This window comes from Cryptomeria japonica, chromosome 6 (genome assembly GCF_030272615.1).
Source record: "Cryptomeria japonica chromosome 6, Sugi_1.0, whole genome shotgun sequence".
Classification (NCBI taxonomy): Eukaryota; Viridiplantae; Streptophyta; class Pinopsida; order Cupressales; family Cupressaceae; genus Cryptomeria; species Cryptomeria japonica.
The window spans coordinates 6,568,505-6,585,211 of record NC_081410.1 but is presented as its reverse complement, the minus strand read 5'-3'; the positions used below and the strand labels follow the sequence as shown (position 1 = coordinate 6,585,211).

The 16,707-nt window shown below is 33.3% G+C and overlaps 1 protein-coding gene across 1 annotated transcript; it reads right to left on the bottom strand.

Annotated features, from left to right (window-relative positions):
- Positions 1 to 12,326: 12,326 nt before the first annotated feature.
- On the bottom strand, positions 12,327 to 15,935 carry LOC131077520 (triacylglycerol lipase OBL1). Its single transcript, XM_058015030.2, has 5 exons — positions 15,623 to 15,935; positions 14,418 to 14,632; positions 14,301 to 14,334; positions 12,871 to 13,493; positions 12,327 to 12,743 (listed from the first exon to the last, which is right to left on the bottom strand). Exons 1-5 carry the CDS (start codon positions 15,909 to 15,911, stop codon positions 12,480 to 12,482), a joined length of 1,425 nt encoding a protein of 474 aa, XP_057871013.2. The 5' UTR covers positions 15,912 to 15,935; the 3' UTR covers positions 12,327 to 12,479.
- Positions 15,936 to 16,707: the final 772 nt, after the last annotated feature.

Sequence of the window (16,707 nt, the reverse complement as noted above, 5' to 3'; positions counted from 1 at the left end):
GTTTTGCTTGGTGAGCTCAAGAAAAAGAGTCATGTCATCGACAAACTGAATAATCATCAATTCATTATCATTAGGGAGCCTAATCCCATTAACCTTTGGGGAGAGGGAGTTATCCCTAAGGAGGTAGAATAAAGCGTCCGAGGCAATAACAAAGAGAGCAGGGGCCAAGGGGCATCCCTGTCTAATGGACTGAGAGAGCATAATGGAAGAGGAGAGGGAGCCATTAATATCAATCTGAGCAGAGGCATCTTGAAGGAGGACCTTGACATAAGTACATAATTCACTAGGAAAGCCAAAGGTTTCAAGCATCATAATAATAAAGTCCCATTCCACCCTATCATAGGCTTTCTCAAAGTTAAGGAGGAACATAGCAGTGTCTTGACCAGAAACTTTAGACCATTCCATCACTTCCCAACTTGTGATGAGATTCACCAGAATATACCTACCTTTAATGAAGTCGGTTTGGGTGGGGCAGATAAACTTGGGCAGGATCTTTTCCAGTTGGACGACCAACATTTTAGCCAGGATCTTATAGGACACATTGAGAGGGGTAATGGGTCTCTAGTTCTTAATGAGGGCCTTGTCACCATTCTTGGGTATGAGTTTAATAATGCCCTTATTGATAACATTCCCAAGGGAACCCTTACCCAATACCTCATTATATATGTCAAGAAGATCAGAGCAAATCCAGTTAATGTTGGCTTTGTAGAACTCAACTGGGAGCCCATCAGGCCCCGGAGCTTTGTCATTGTGGAGGGAGTTGATGGCTTTCTGAATTTCTTCAATTGTGAAATTTTGTTTAAGGAGGCAAGATTCTCCCTCGGAGATCCTACAGGGAATGATGGATTTGCATTTAAGTCTGAGGGCCTTGGCAGCCTCAGAGTCTTCAGAGGTAAAAAGTTTTTGGTAGAAGAGGGCAAAGGCTTCTTTAATGTTGTCCAAATCAACAATTTCTTGATTATCAACAATAAGTCTATCAATCTTTTCTCGGTTTTGCTTATGTTTAAGCAGATTAAAGAAAAACTTGGAGCCTTTATCGCCAAATTGGAGCCAATGGCTACGGGCTCTAATCATGGCCCCCTTGATCTTAACTTGCTGATGTAATCTAAGGGCATCCCTAGTTTTCGCCACTTGGTTGGCAAGGTTAGGGCAGGAAGGAGTCAACTGAATTTCATTTTCAAGGTGAAGCAGATTAAGATTAAGAGTCTTTTCCACAAATCTGGAGTCTTTGGCCCTTTTTTGACCAATAGTTTGCAGGAGTTTTTTCCAGGAAACAACATTATAATTCCACCTATCAATATGCGAAGCTAAGTTCTTATTATCCTTATTTCGGAGTCTAATGAGGTTAATGGTAGCAAGAACATCAAGATCTTTCAATAAATTAGTGTTAAGAATGAACTTCTTAGGCCCCACCACATTAGCAGGTAAGGAGATAGCAAGTTTGATGTGAGCAGTAATAGTGTGGTAATCCGAGAGAGTAAAAGGCTAGACAACAACAAAAATGCCATGGTTACTAGGAATAAATGAAAAAACATCTTTATTGGCATAAAAATGGTCAAGTCTACAATAAATTCTATTACAACCTTTTTGGAAATTGCACCAAGTGTTCCAAAAACCCCTTGTATCAGCCTTATTACCAAAAAGAGGATCAAACGGGTTTTTCTTAAATTTCATTCTATCCCAAAGGGATTTTTCAGAGCCTTTCCATTCAAAAGCATTACCCCCCATTGTATCATCACAATTCTCAATCATATTAAAGTCTCCTCCAAGGATCTAGGGAATATCAAGTAAGGATGCAATCCAATCCCAAAGGGCACTTCTTTCCTTATAGTCATTGGATGCATAGATAGAGGACACCCCAATGAGCGTGTTGTCAACATTAATAGAGGCCCAAACAGCCCTGTTACAGGGGGAGCAACCCTTGTTAGTAATATGGTTTGACCATCTGGGGTTAATGAGCAGTCCAACACCACCTTTACCCCTGAGGTGATTGCAGCAAATTTTGATGGAGTCTTTCCATATGAAATTAAGGTTAATATCCAAGGTAAAATTAATAGTTTTAAGCTCTTGAAGCATCAGAAAGTCCAAGTGTTTATGAGAGTCCAAGAAACGTTTAACAATCTGCTTTCTGTCTGGGGCTTCCAGCCATCTAACATTCCATGAGATGTACTTCATGGTAAACAGGGGGGGCAAATTACGAGCGTTTAGTAGCATGAACGTTGCTATCATAGGCAGGGAAACCCTTGCCCTTATTCTTTTTGTCAGAGGGGGCCTTGTTTTTTGAGCCCACGGGGCATCCTCTTCTATTGGGTTTGGAACAGCCCTCAATTTGACCATCATGGTCTTCACCAGAACCATCATCTCCTTGAGAGACATTTTCAGAAGGAGGTTCTGCATAGGTAGTAGGCTGGATCGGGGTATCATTTACTACCATCCAAGGCAATTGTGTGGAGGACAGGTTAGAGGGAAAAAAGACATAATTTCTATCAGCCCTTGTATCAATAGCGATGCCCTGAATCACGTCATCAACATCAAGTTCTTTGAAGACTTTCAGAGGCAAACTCACACTAGATTCACTAGTAATACCAATACAGGGGGTGGGATCGACGAAGCCGAGGTTATCAGAGATGCGATTAGCCCTCGGGGAAGTCACAGAGCCATCACCCATATGGAACTTACTAGTGCACCTGTTGGGGGTTTCAAAATTATTAATGATACTCTTAACTTTTGAAAAACTAGAATCACTAGCATCAACTGCAGTTGGAGTGAGATTGACATTATTCTAAGCAGGGTTAACACCACCATTATTAGACCTAATCTTATTAGTGGCTAATTGTTGCGCATTCTTCCTTCTGCGCTTCTTAGACTTGTTTGTAACCATTTGAAAACTATCTTGTTGTTCCACACCCGGTTGTTCTATGTTATCTGTAATAGGGGAGCAGGGGGGGGAGTCGTATTGGTTTGAGAGTTTTTAGGGCACGTATCTGATATGGGTGGGTCAGTAATAGTTCTAGGGGTGTTGCTCATGACAGGCTGGACCACAAGGGAGGATGGAGCCATAGGGTTAGGGGGGGACCACTGTTATCCATATGGGTTCTTCGTGAGTTCAAACTTGAGGATTTCTTATTAAGAATAGGGCAATTTTTATGGACATGGCCATCTTTTTTACAAAGGAAACACGTGTTTAAACCCCCTAAAATCTCCAGAGGGCAGGAAAAGATTTCTCCCTCAATCTTGAGATTGAGAAAATTAGGAAGATCAATCTCAGGTTTAATGGAGATGAGCACTCTAGCATTGAGATGGGGCATGAGCCGTGGAGAGTCATCCATACGAATGAATTTACCAATGGGTTCCACAATTTGAGGGATAAATTTCCACAAAAATGGACGAATGTTCTTGATCTAATTACCCACCTAGGGCATGACAGAGCCAAGATTTCTTCAGAAATCACCTCAGAGACCAACCTAAGGCATGAAATGAAGTTTTACCAACATTCCAATACAATTTCTTAAGAACCTCTAACTGCATTTCATGTGTATTAAAAAAAATAATGAACAGTCCTTTCTAAATTTGCCTACAAAAGGAGATTCAAAATCCTAATTTTAAATTCTAGTAGTTATGGAACCAATCATCCATAAATTTCTGAGGAGGGCATTTATCAGCATCCACACAGGCAAAAAAAATTGCAGTCTCTTTCAACCTGTTTTTTTCAATAGCAATTTCATTGGCCATAGAATCATTAGGTGAAATGGAGATAGTGTTGGAGTCGAGGCCAAGGTCCATACCACCTGGACTCGGTCCACCATCTCCACCGACGGCAACGAATCTGGCATCCTGGTCAATTGGCGACGAAACCCTACCCACAGCTTCACTAAAGGTTTTTTTTTGGTTGGAGAGGGGGTTGGGAGGAGGTAAGCGAGGGATGAGACTGAGGGTCTCCATCCGTTTCCACCTCCATTAGGGCAGACAAAGATTCACACACAAAAGAAACAATTAAAACGGAAGACACAAAGTAAAGAAAAGCATTAAATAAAGAGTATAAGAGAGAATTGTCTGCAAACCGCGAGGAGGAGGGAGTCCTCCTCCAAAACCACCGAGTGTTCAAGCACCTCAATCCAGATTTGGTGATCCGCTTACAGCAGTCCTCTGTTGGATTTCGGCTTCACGCAATTTACACATTCACCATTCACGCCAAGTTTTCACCCTTCACGCAGAGCAGAGAGATTAATCCATTGTCGCCCTTTACGGAGAGCCTTTGTGTCCAGTTCGTACTTTCGCCCTTCACGCAGAGCAGAGCAGCGGTCAAAAAGCAGAAAGGTTTCGGCCTCCACGCAGAGCAAACATATCGCATACTGATCAAAATCCTCTACTACACTTACGCAGAGCAGACATATCGCCGTTTCAGGGTGTAATTTAATTCGCAGTTACGCAAAGCAGATATGACGACCGTTGCAGAGCAGACATATCCATCGTTTCCAAGAACGTTTATAAATTTAAAATTTAAAATGTAAAATTATTTCATATAAATTTTATAATGTATCATATTGATTTAGATTTATTTGACATTTTAATTTATTTTAAATTTAGATAAAATTGATTTAACTGATTAATCAATCTATATTGATTTAGATTTATTTGGTATTCTAATTTATCTTTAATCTAGATAATATTGATTTATATCAATTTAACTGATCAATCAATCTATATTGAAAACATGTAATTTACGATTTCATTAGACTTAGTTTTTCCATAAAGATTCCATACCGTCCCAAAAGTCGAAGAACTCCACAAAATGCATCTGCAAGATTGGACATTTTTGTTCAGTCAAAAAAAAATTTGAACAAACTTCAATCAATTCAGAATCAACTTCAACAAACTGAGCCTCTCAGGGTAGGCTATCAATTCACTTGTCTCGATATTCACAGGTTTTCCCTTACACAGAAGAAGAAGAGGAAGAAAAGGATGCTTTGACGGAGCTCATGAAACAGAGCACATGAAAAATGCCATTGTACTCTGAATTTGTCAGAAAACATGTTAAATACATTAACCATGTTTGAATTTATTTGTTGGCAATCTATTCAACATTTGAGAGTTCATATTATAGTTGGTTAAGTATTCAGCACTCTCATTTGACTGTATTTGACTATTTTGAAAGAATATTTATGTTCAACGATATTGACCTTAACAATTATGCACATTAAAAATTTAGAAGATATATATATATATATATATACTCTCTAAATTATTAGATTAAAGTTTAAAAAATATTTAGAAATTACAAAATAAAAAAGTACAGATCTGTATGTTCAGACAATACACAGTCACTAGAAAATTAATATCATAATTATATCTTGTTGTCACTTTTTCATAACGTGTTTTGTGTGAATGAAGTGTAAAATTGTTATGGCATGTTTTTTTTGTGAAAAAGATACTTTTTAAAAGGTATAATCTCTTTTGTATTCAACCAAACCCATACAAAATATTTAACTCAGAACAAATCACAAAAGTTAAAACACAACGACAACAAACTATTTATTATTATTTTTAATATGAATAATATTTAATATTATTCTTAACTATTTAATCATCATTAAAAAATAAGAATAATATGAACTAAAATTGGCATAAATGATCTCAAAATTATTATTTGGCACACATTCAGTGGCTGACCTCTCATTGTCCAAATGTGTACTATTTTTCTAATTAACACAAACCATTGTATAAATGTGGTTTTTTCTTGGAATGGTTTAAAATTGTGCAAATTTCATTGTCACGTATGTTATACGGGACGGTGACATGCATCCCGACTTTTACGGTAAGGTATTTGGAATGAAGCTGCAGCTTTCAATTAGGTCAAGTTGAAGGAATGAGCATATTTTTTTTATTTAAATGTCAAGAAAGAGTCGTAAGTGAAATGATAGGTAGTCAACAAGTCAAATTCCTAGGGCGTGAAAAAAACCTAGTTAATAGAGATCATCTCAAATAGAGCATAAGCATGAGAAATGCATTACTCTTGTAATATTCAACCATTAATCTTTTTACTTAATACTTGAACATACCTTGTATAATACGGTAGGACAAGACTATTTTATTAAAATATTATATTTTTTAACAATTTAACAATAGTAATTTAGAGTTCATTTTAAGAAAAATGGTAAATAATTATCTTATTTTTATGGGTAGGAGAGGCAGAACAAAGCCACCGTCTTTAAGATTGAATCGAAGGGGCCATGGGGATTCAGTGGTTTTAATTCAGAAGCTCCTAAGATAACTGGTTCTTCTATTGCTCCTTTCTATTATGTAAAATTGTAAATAAAATTGTAACTTCTTTCAGTTTATAATTCCAAGACCTGCATGGTGGCAGATTTGAAAGTTGTTTACTCAACATAAAGCCTCCACAATCATCTGCCTATCAAATTTCAAGGAGATCCCATTCTTTTCTTAACTTAAAACAGAGCTTCTCTTACATAGAAAAAAACAAACAAAAAAACTGCTCCTACTGCGTAGTAATTCTGTTGGACTAAGTGGTTTTGGTGAAATGGTATTTTAGTTTTAATGGTTGAATCACTGAATTTGGTTCAAAAATTTGGAATTGCAAGAAGCTATTAATTAATTGTCAAAAGCTAATGCTGTTAATCATATCTTTCCATTAATTATATGCTGTTAATCGTATCTTTTCATTAATTGTCAAAAAGTTGGTGGAGAATATTGTTGTTTAATCTTGCCCCATATGTTGGAATTATGCAGTCCTTTTGAAAGATAAGTTATATATTTTTATATAGCTTATATGATTTAAAAAGTTTGTGGAGAATATTGTTGTTTAATCTTGCCTCACATGATGAAACTATGCAGTCCTTTCGAAAGATAAGTTATATACTTTTATTAAGGAAAAAAAAATTGATTATGAATGCATATCTTTTTTAACGAAGAAAAAATTATTTGTAGGTATTATTGAATTATTAGGATAATGTTTTTCATATTATTGTCTAGGTTCTATTGACCTCTTCTTTTAAGAGAGTGGTAATCGTTTGTTTGAAGGCATTCTAGCATAGCTGCAATTTTTAGTTTTTTATGGTCCTCGTGTAATTCCTCTCCACTACAATGAAATGTTTGAGATGTCTGAAAGTTCTTGTCAACCCTCTACGACTTCATACCATCATGGTTAGGGTGATGATAATAAGAAAAATGATAAATTTCTTACATTGTCTTTAGCTACTTCTCTTTTAAAAAATGATAATATGTTAACAAACAAATTTGCATGTAGAAATTAACTTGACTCACCTAATAGATGGTAAAGAATGCTTTCAAATGCTAGATGACTTTCCAAAGAGAGGATAATTTTCCTTTGTATTTGTGGGGCATCATATGATACCTAGGTATTTATATGATTTTTTGATACTTCTAATGAGAAACTATAAAAGGAAAAAAGGGGAAAAGAACAAAAGGTACCAAACTAGGCAACCTAAACTAGATCAAATACAAAAAACTATCAAGATTACTAAACATATATATGAAAAGGAGGGGAGAAAAAAGAGTATGCAAAATTAAATAGATGACATATTTTAAATTTTGACATACAACATTAACAATGGAAAGAAAATCAAAAGTTTGTACCTATAACATACATAGAAAATAATGAATGAATTAGTTTATATTCAGTCAACTCATTTGTATTATTAAAATTGTGGCCAAGAATTAGTTTGTACACCCTATATTGTTGAAATTGGTTTCTATTGCACTCCAATCCCTTGAATCATAATATTCTTCTTCAACATTTTGCTCCTCCCCTCCACTTTTTTTCTTAATTGCTTATAATTTTCTGCTTTTGCACATTGAGTTCCTCCTCAACTTCTTTCAATACCTTGTTTATGGTTTCAAAGGCCTTATTATGAGTCACCTCAAGATCTGCTTAGTTGGGCAAATTATTTGAGTTAATCTTTTTCATTTATATAGCTTACCAACATTTAGTGGTATTAATCATATCTTTCAATTGATTGTCAAAAGTGGTGTTAATAAAATCTTTCAATTGACTCTCAAAAGTTGGTGAAAAATATTATTTAATTTCAGCTTACATGTTCAAACTATGAAGTCGTTTGAAAGATGAGTTATACATTTTAAGAAAAATGTCTTACTATTCTTGTTTATATGCTTTAAAAATGTGATGTGATAACAAAGAAACTTTATGATTGCATATCTTATTGAATTAATAAATATTTTGACAACAACCTTTTGCAAATCTAACTTTTCAAATGAATATATATACTTTAAATTCAAAATTGCAAGTCTAACTTAAGAAGCTTTTAGTTGATTGTCAAACTATGATACTATAGCTTGGTTCTTTGATGCTAAAGAATTTTATTCTATGTCTAGTGGATATTAGTTGTTAGGTGTTGAAAAGAATGCTTTCAACGACTTCCCTTGGTGGAAAAATATTTGGAATAAATTTTTGTTTGGCAAGTGTAATTTATTTGTTTGTTTTCGTTGCAATAATAAGCGTCTTACTTTGAAAAATATTCCAAGGTCCTTCTAAGTGTGCTCTTTGTGTGCTTAATTAGGAATATATTTATGATCTCTTTTTTCAATGTCCCTTTTATGTGGGTCTTTGAACAAAGTGGTGGCATTGTTGGAATCGCCCTTTTGTTCATGCAACCTCTTTGTTTGAATTTTGGGCTCACCTAGGTCAACCTCCTACTATTATCTCTTTTTTATTAGTAGCTTGGGATATTGGTCTTGTTTTGCTTCTTTGGAAAATATTGTTGGAGAGGAATTTGTCTAATTTTTCAAGGACATCAAAATCTCATTGAGTACAGGTGACAAAAGGTTTTAAACATAGTAAAAGACACTCTTGCTACTAAGTATTCTTTTGATCAGATCCTTGTTCCCTCTGATGTCATAATTATCAAGCATTTAACCGTTGACAAATTTTTGGGTTCTACTTTGCCTAGATCTCATATCAATCCTTCTGGTAAGGTCAATAGAGTTGGGCATTGGTCTCCTATAATAGATGTTTTTAAAATTAGCATTGATCATTCTTCTAAGGGAATCCTGGACTAACAAGGATAGGTGGTATTGGTCATGATAGTGATGGCTCAGTTTAGTTCATTTTTTGTGTGGCTACAAGATTTGTTACAAAAAATGAAATGGAAGCTAGTGCCCTTCTTTTTCCTTGCAAAAAGAATATGAATTGGGTTGGAAGAATACTATTTGTGAAATAGATTCTATGATTTTGGTTTCTCTTTTGAACAACAAGAATCATGAGGTTTCTTCTTAGCATCTAGTCTCTTTCGTTGATAAGATTCACTAGCTTTCTCACAACTCTGATTCTATTTCTTTTGTTCATATTCCTTGTGAATAGAATTCTATTATTGATTCTCTTGCTAAATCGGTGTCAAAGGATCCAATAGGATGCGAAGTTATTGATTGGAATTCTCTATCTACTAATCAATTTACTCAATCGTTGAATCTTGTCCACCATGATAAGGCTTGATCTTTGTAATCCTTTCTTGAATTTTGTTAGGGTAATGGGTTATTTGGAGTGGTGGTTTTGTGGGAGACCTCTTTCAATCTTCTTGGTATTATTTTATGTGATAGACACAACTATTTAGAATTCCTTTTGTAATCTCTTTAGACTTCTTATTTAATATAGTTTAATCTTTTTTCCAAAAAATTAATGAAAAATATTATTTAATCATGGTCCACTTGGGGTTTAATCTCACAATAATGGTTTCCACTTTTTGCCAGACCTCTGACATTGAAATCAACATTTTGAATTAAGTCTTCACTTTGACACCTATAGCAACTAAACCATTAGCAATTTGAAGATGATGTGAACTAGTGATTTGTCAGATTTTGTCTATAGATACTAAATACATAATTTTTAAATTTGGAATTAAATTGTAATTTTTAATGTAACTTTTAATAACTTGTTTTTATAGTAAACAACATTTTAAAAAATTGATTTTTATGATTCCATGCATAACTTCTTTCTACAAAGGATAAAAAAAATTAATATAGATTATATCTAACTCTTGCATTTGGTTTTGTAATGTTTTGCCAAATTATTTTAATCAAGTTTTAAAGTTAAACCAACTATAATTTTAATCATGTTCAATAAAACATAAAACAATAGATTTATAATTAATCCAAAATACATTAATATTAAACGTGTTTGAAAGCTCACTTTGAGGGCTCCATCATTCCATTTGCAGGTCCAACCCAAGATTTGAAAGTAAAAATTATGAGAAAATTTGAAGAGGGATGGGAAAGAGGCATAGCCAAGGAACTTCATTTGAAGGAAAAATGTATTCAAAAACCTTTGTTCAAAGGTATTGCATGCCCAAAAAAAAAACCTTCAAATGAATGTATTTTTTAAAAATGAAAAAAAAAATGCCCTTTGAGCAAAGTGTAAGGAAGTTAAGGTCATGGAACAACTTCCTACACTAATCTTGATAGGAGGGAAATGCAAAAAAAAATTAGATCCTTATAATAGTCAAATAGAAATAACACAATAGCATTCATACCATAACACAGTGATTTACAAGGAGAAAACCCTTTCGAGAGAAAAACCCCGCACACCAAAAGCCGCCCAATATGTCATTCAAAAATCAATAATGGATTACAATATACTTTAAGAGAAAGCTTCTCACAAGAGTATCACAAACCAAATATCGAGAGGTCACTCAATAGCTAAAAGAATCTTACATATAACCTCCATCTCACGCACCTCATTTATTCAATATACTCAAGATGAATAAGCTTAAGAGAGAGAGCTTTACCAAAAATTTCATTAACATTCAACCATGGTTTAGCCTTAGAGGATGTGGTGTAGTATCCATTTCCAATATTAGAGTGATGAGGTTCAACCTCTAGAGGGATTTGAATGTCTTCCTCATCATGTCCACAACCCCTAACTCCATAGCCATATTTAGAGACAAGATCATACCACAACCCATAAATAAAGTGTAACTCATGAGAGGTCAATGGATTTTTATAGAAAAGATTATCAACATGGTAAGTATCCCCTAGCTTTATAGATTCATAATCATCCTTTTTAGTCGAGGCGAATGAGATCTTAGGAATGTTTAGATGGACAAAATCTACCTTGTATTTACCAAGATAAGATAGTGAAATCCAAAGTTCCCTAGTCATCATCTAAACATACATTCACTTTAGAAGGAGATGATTCAAAAGATGATTTAGTAGGAGTAGACTTGGAAATTTCAGCTTTTGGAGGAGCTACCATATGAGGGTCCTCTTTGGGAGGATCATGTTTCTTAGGAGACTCTTCTTTGTGGAAAACTTCTTTTGGGCTTTCCTTTTAGGGGATACCATATAATTGTATGTCGGCATGTCTGAAGACAATGATGGAATGTAGTTCTGAAAGGTAGGTGTAATGAAGCTTGACCAACTACTACCATTTGACATAAATGCATAGCATTAGGGTCGGTCTTGATCATAACTACATGATTCTTAGTAACACACTTAATAGAATCATGAAGAGTAGATGAAACTTCCCCTAAAGAATGTAGCCAAGGTCTACCCAAAAGAAGGTTATACAATAAAAGTCCTGACATGCCATACACCAAGTTTGGAATAATAATTGATCCAATCTTTAAAGGCTAAATAACAATGCCCAAAGAAATTTTACTCGTGTTATCAAAACCACAAATGAATATATAATATGTAGCGAGAGAGTTTGAATCCACTTTGGTTTTAGGCAGTAAGTGTATATTGCAAACGTTGAGTGTTGAACCTATATCCGCCATATTCTACTTAATGCCAACACCATTAACATATATAACTATCATTAATGGGTCTTGCAAGTTCCTCACTTCTAGAGGCATGTGGATAGATCGTAATATTTGGTGAATCCACACAAATACAATCCATCAACACATTCACATCTGCAAGCCTAGAACAAGAAGGTGACAAGATCTTTTGAAGAGATTCCTAAAGCATACCTTGATAAACCGGAGCAATTTGAAGCAAATCCCATAGTGAGATCTTAGCAGGACTAAAAAAAAGTTTCTAGGTTGTTGAACTAAAGTTTTAGAAGCTTGAGGAAGATATGGTTGCGAAGATTGTAAAGAAGTGCTAGATTGATCAACATTTTGCTTGTTTTTTCTCCTTTCTTGATTCTTATTTTTCTTATTCTAATTATTTGCAACCAACAATAAATAAACCTTAATTTAATTTATTTGCTCATAAAAATAAAAATAAAAAATTGACAAAGTCTTTTAAAATTTCATTTAAAATATTTTCATTAAGAAATGTTACAGTCCATGCATAGACTAGTAACATGTGTTTTTCCAAAAAACTAATAAGAGTAATTGAATATCCTAATTCTATAATAAAATTTTCTAAATAAGTGGAAACCATCTAAAAGATGGGCTCAAAGTGAATGTCTTTCTTTCAATGTGAAGAATGATTTGTATTCAACTATTCACATTAGTAAGACTTCATCCTTCAAATAAGATATATTATCCTTTTACATTACTCAAAGTTGGATTCAATCTAGGAGGACCCAATCTTATTGCATTAATGTAATTTACTGGACTATGTGCTGAAATCCCTGGAACCAAAATTCCAAATATTCTGGAGATAATAGAAAGTTTGGTTTCCTTGAAGCTCTCTCCCTTACTATAATGTAATACCAAGGATTGTAACAATTCCCATATGGCAGTTATTCTTATGGGTATGAAGTACACCAACGAGAGATCTCTATTGGGGGCTTCCACAAGATTCTGCAATAACAATTTTAACAAAATAATATATTAAATCCATAGAGACAGTCTAACTAAAAATTAGTGGATATCACTAATCTTAAAAAATAATTATGAGTATTACAAAATTAAAAAGTAATTTGAATACCTTTTGACAATAAAAGCAGTTGTAGTAAAGACACACTCCAAAGTGCTTATACATGAATAGGCCATCATCGAAAGGTAATCTTGGAATAAGGTCATTGGAATATACAACTCTAAAATATTTGGGTGTGGATTGTTTTAGTTTGCTATTCATGAAATCTCCAAATTCTTTATCACCAACTCTAGGTTGTCCAAATGTATAAATAGCCAATAGGTTTTCTAACAACTTATCTTCCTTGTTCACAAATAGCATTGCTAAAAATAATACAGCTAAGGCTCCTCCTAGACTATGACCTGTCACAATGAATTTTGCATTTTTGTGGATTTGTAAAAGGTTCTTTAACTTTTGACATAGAACAAAGTAGGCTAAAGGTTTTTTGTTGTCTTGTGTTTCGAGATGAAGTGAGGATTTCTTATCAATTGAACGGTTTGCTAGACCCAAAGCCTCTAGAAATCCTAAATGGACTTTTCCTATTTGGGGAAAGTCGTACCATGAGAAATCTAAATCTGTTATGTAATCATCTGCCTCAAATAATTGTGTTCCTCTAAAGGCCACCACTATTAATTTGGCATCAATTTCCTTGTCACATATTACAAATGCTTGTGTAGATTTCTTCTGCAAGTGATCTGTAAGATGCCCATATCAACATATTAGTATTCATGAATATGCAGCTAATATAAAGATATTACCTACTTTTAGAAATATGCATACAAAGCATTGTGCAATTAATAGTGACATTATAATAAGGACAAGAAAGGTTGGCACTAATTCTCTTCCATATTAATTTCAAAAAATAACAATGAATAGATTGTCAACACACACTAAGCCAAAAGAATCTTCAAAACACATTTGAGAAAAGAGTACAAATTTATTATTTTCTATTACAAGATGTATTAAGTTATAATTATTACCAAACATGAATGGAACTAGTAATTTTTCAATGTTAGAATATTGTCCTCCACTTTTTCATTTTTATTAATTAAATACCCTTAATAAAAGTAGGTAGATCAAATAATGTGTATGTGGATAAGTTTTATTTTTGATAAGATTTAGTTTTAAAAGGATGGTTGATTTTATCTGTATTTAAACATTACTTCATTGAATTAATCAATTTTCTTTCATTTATATCAAAAATTAATCAATTATTTTATTTATTAGATAAATTTTAATTTTAATATTGAACTTTAAAATACCTTAAAATTTCATCCAATAATATTTTTATCATTTAAAAAAAAGTTTAAAAATGACTTTAAAAATTTATATTTATAAAATATAAAATTATTTCATAAAATTTTATAACTTATTTGATATGCTAAATTATCTTAAATTTATATAATATTGATTTATATCAATTGAACTGATCAATCAATCTATATTGAAAACTTGTAGTTTACGATTTCATTAGACCTAGTTTTTCCAAAAAGATTCCATACCGTCCCAGAAGTCGAAGAACTCCACAAAATGCATCTGCAAGATTAGACATTTTTGTTCAGTAAAAGAAAAATTTGAACAAATTTCTGTGGGCTGTTAAAACAAGTGAAATAAAATACCTTCCAGTGCTGGTTGACTCTTTTCCTGATAACCAACTTGTTTTCATAAGCTAAGGTTGAAGCCATTGCTGAGATATCTGCAAACACTCGATCCCCACCCTCCATGACTGAGAAATCATCTTCAGAGATGCTCTTATACAGATCTGTGCACCGCTCTAAATGGCCAATCACACTTAAAAAATCCTCTGATCCTCTCTTGGGTATGATGATGCTTCCTGTATAAAACAATCCACACAACCAGTAGTCAAGATTTTTTACTTAATTCTCTATGATGCTAATTTGGAGTGGGAAGAAGTATTAACAGAGTATGATTTATATGAGTTGTAGCTATGTTTAGATTGAAATAGGCTGGTCAAAGAGGGGTTAGTAGCTCGCTGATCAAAGAGGGGTCAGTAGTTCACTTGGGAGACATCAAATGAAAGATCCTAGATTTGAATCCTAATTGCTCCCTATTCCAAATTAAGAAGCTGAGGGGGTGGTTATTAAGATAATCATGTGACCCTGTGGTGCATAATCTCCCCATCAGAACAATACCATAGTTGATTCACTGTTCTGATCATATGAACTGTAGCTCAACAAAAATAAGCCCTCTTAAATTTAAAACCAAAGAAGCAGTGAAAAGGTCTAATTTTAGAAAAGTGGATTTGGTAAATTTCTACAGAAGGGACTGAGATCAATCAAATTCATAACTTGTTTCACAATGACTTAAAGACTACTTACCTGTAGAAAAACAGAAAGTATGAACATAATCTTAGGTCAAAGCTATCAGATTTCCACAATCCATTCAAATGTTGTTAGCAGTTTCTGGATTTGATTGTGTGAGAAATTTTTAACCATCAACGTTTCGAATCACACTCCACTCCGTGATTCATCATCAGGATGCCAGAGATTTCAAGGAGTTGTGTGAGAAATTTTACTACTCCTTGAACTCTCTAGTATCCTGACTTTGATGGTCAAAAATTTCTCACACAATCAAATCCCCAAACTGCTAACAACATAATCTTAGGTATTTTGCTCTCTTAAGCCAAAGAATAAGGACTTACCAAATCCTATAAAAGAAACTTTTATCAATGTAAAAGATTAAAAATACCATAAACATATGGAAAGGAACGATCTATGATGGAAAAATAATAATTTAAAAATGCTTACACAGTATTTTTTGTGAGAAAAATATCAGATCAGTGAATAAAATTAAGTAGAATTACCGTTTAACAAACTGAACAGGGTTCTTAACAATCCCCCATTCTGAGCAAACAGGTTCAGAAGAAATTCAACCAAGATACCCAATGCTTTCAAGGGTCCTGCAACATACTTGACAATTTTCATCAATATAAGTGAGAGCTTTATTTTCCAGTACTGGTCCAGCTGTAGTATGATGGGCTCTTCATATTTAGTGAGGTGGGATCTTAATCCATAAGGAAATATTACACTCAGAATCAGCTTCAACAAACTGAGCCTCTCAGGGTAGGCTATCAAGTCACCAGTTGTCTCCATATTCACAACTTTTCCCTTACACAGAAGAAGAAGAAGAAGAAAAGGATGATTTTCCAATGTCTACAAGTTCATGCATTTATATGCAACAGAGCACATGAAAAATGCCATTGTACTCTGAATTTGTCAGAAAACATGTTAAATACATTAACCATGTTTGAATTTATTTGTTGGCAATCTATTCAACATTTGAGAGTTCATATTATAGTTGGTATCTTTTATAGTTGGTGTTTTTTATGTTTATTGCGTATTAAGCACTCATTAGACCGTCTTTATTGATTAATTGAAGCTTAGAATTTTGTTATATTTTGACTATTTAACCATCAAAGAAAGAATATTCCAGTTCAATGATATTGACCTTAACAATTATGCACGTTAAAAACTTAAAAATTACATATATTCTTTCTAAATTATGAGATTAAAATTTAAAAATATTTATAAATTATAAAATATAAAAGTATAGATCTACATGTATAGACAATACACAGTCAAATAGAGAATTCATATCATAATTGATATCTTCTTGTGACTTTTTCATATGATGTTTTATGTGAATTAAGTGTAAAATTGTTATTATTCTGAAAAGGATAAGATAAGACTTTTAAAAAGATATAATTTATTTTCACAAATATAAAAAGATAAAACAAATAAACTCAAACAACCAATAAAAAGTATTTAATTCTGAATAACATCACAACAACTACAACACAACAATAAATTATTTGTTAATTTTAATATGAATTAAAATCCGTCATTGTCACTACATTTTTAATGAGTTTGTGTGGATACGTGGCTTATC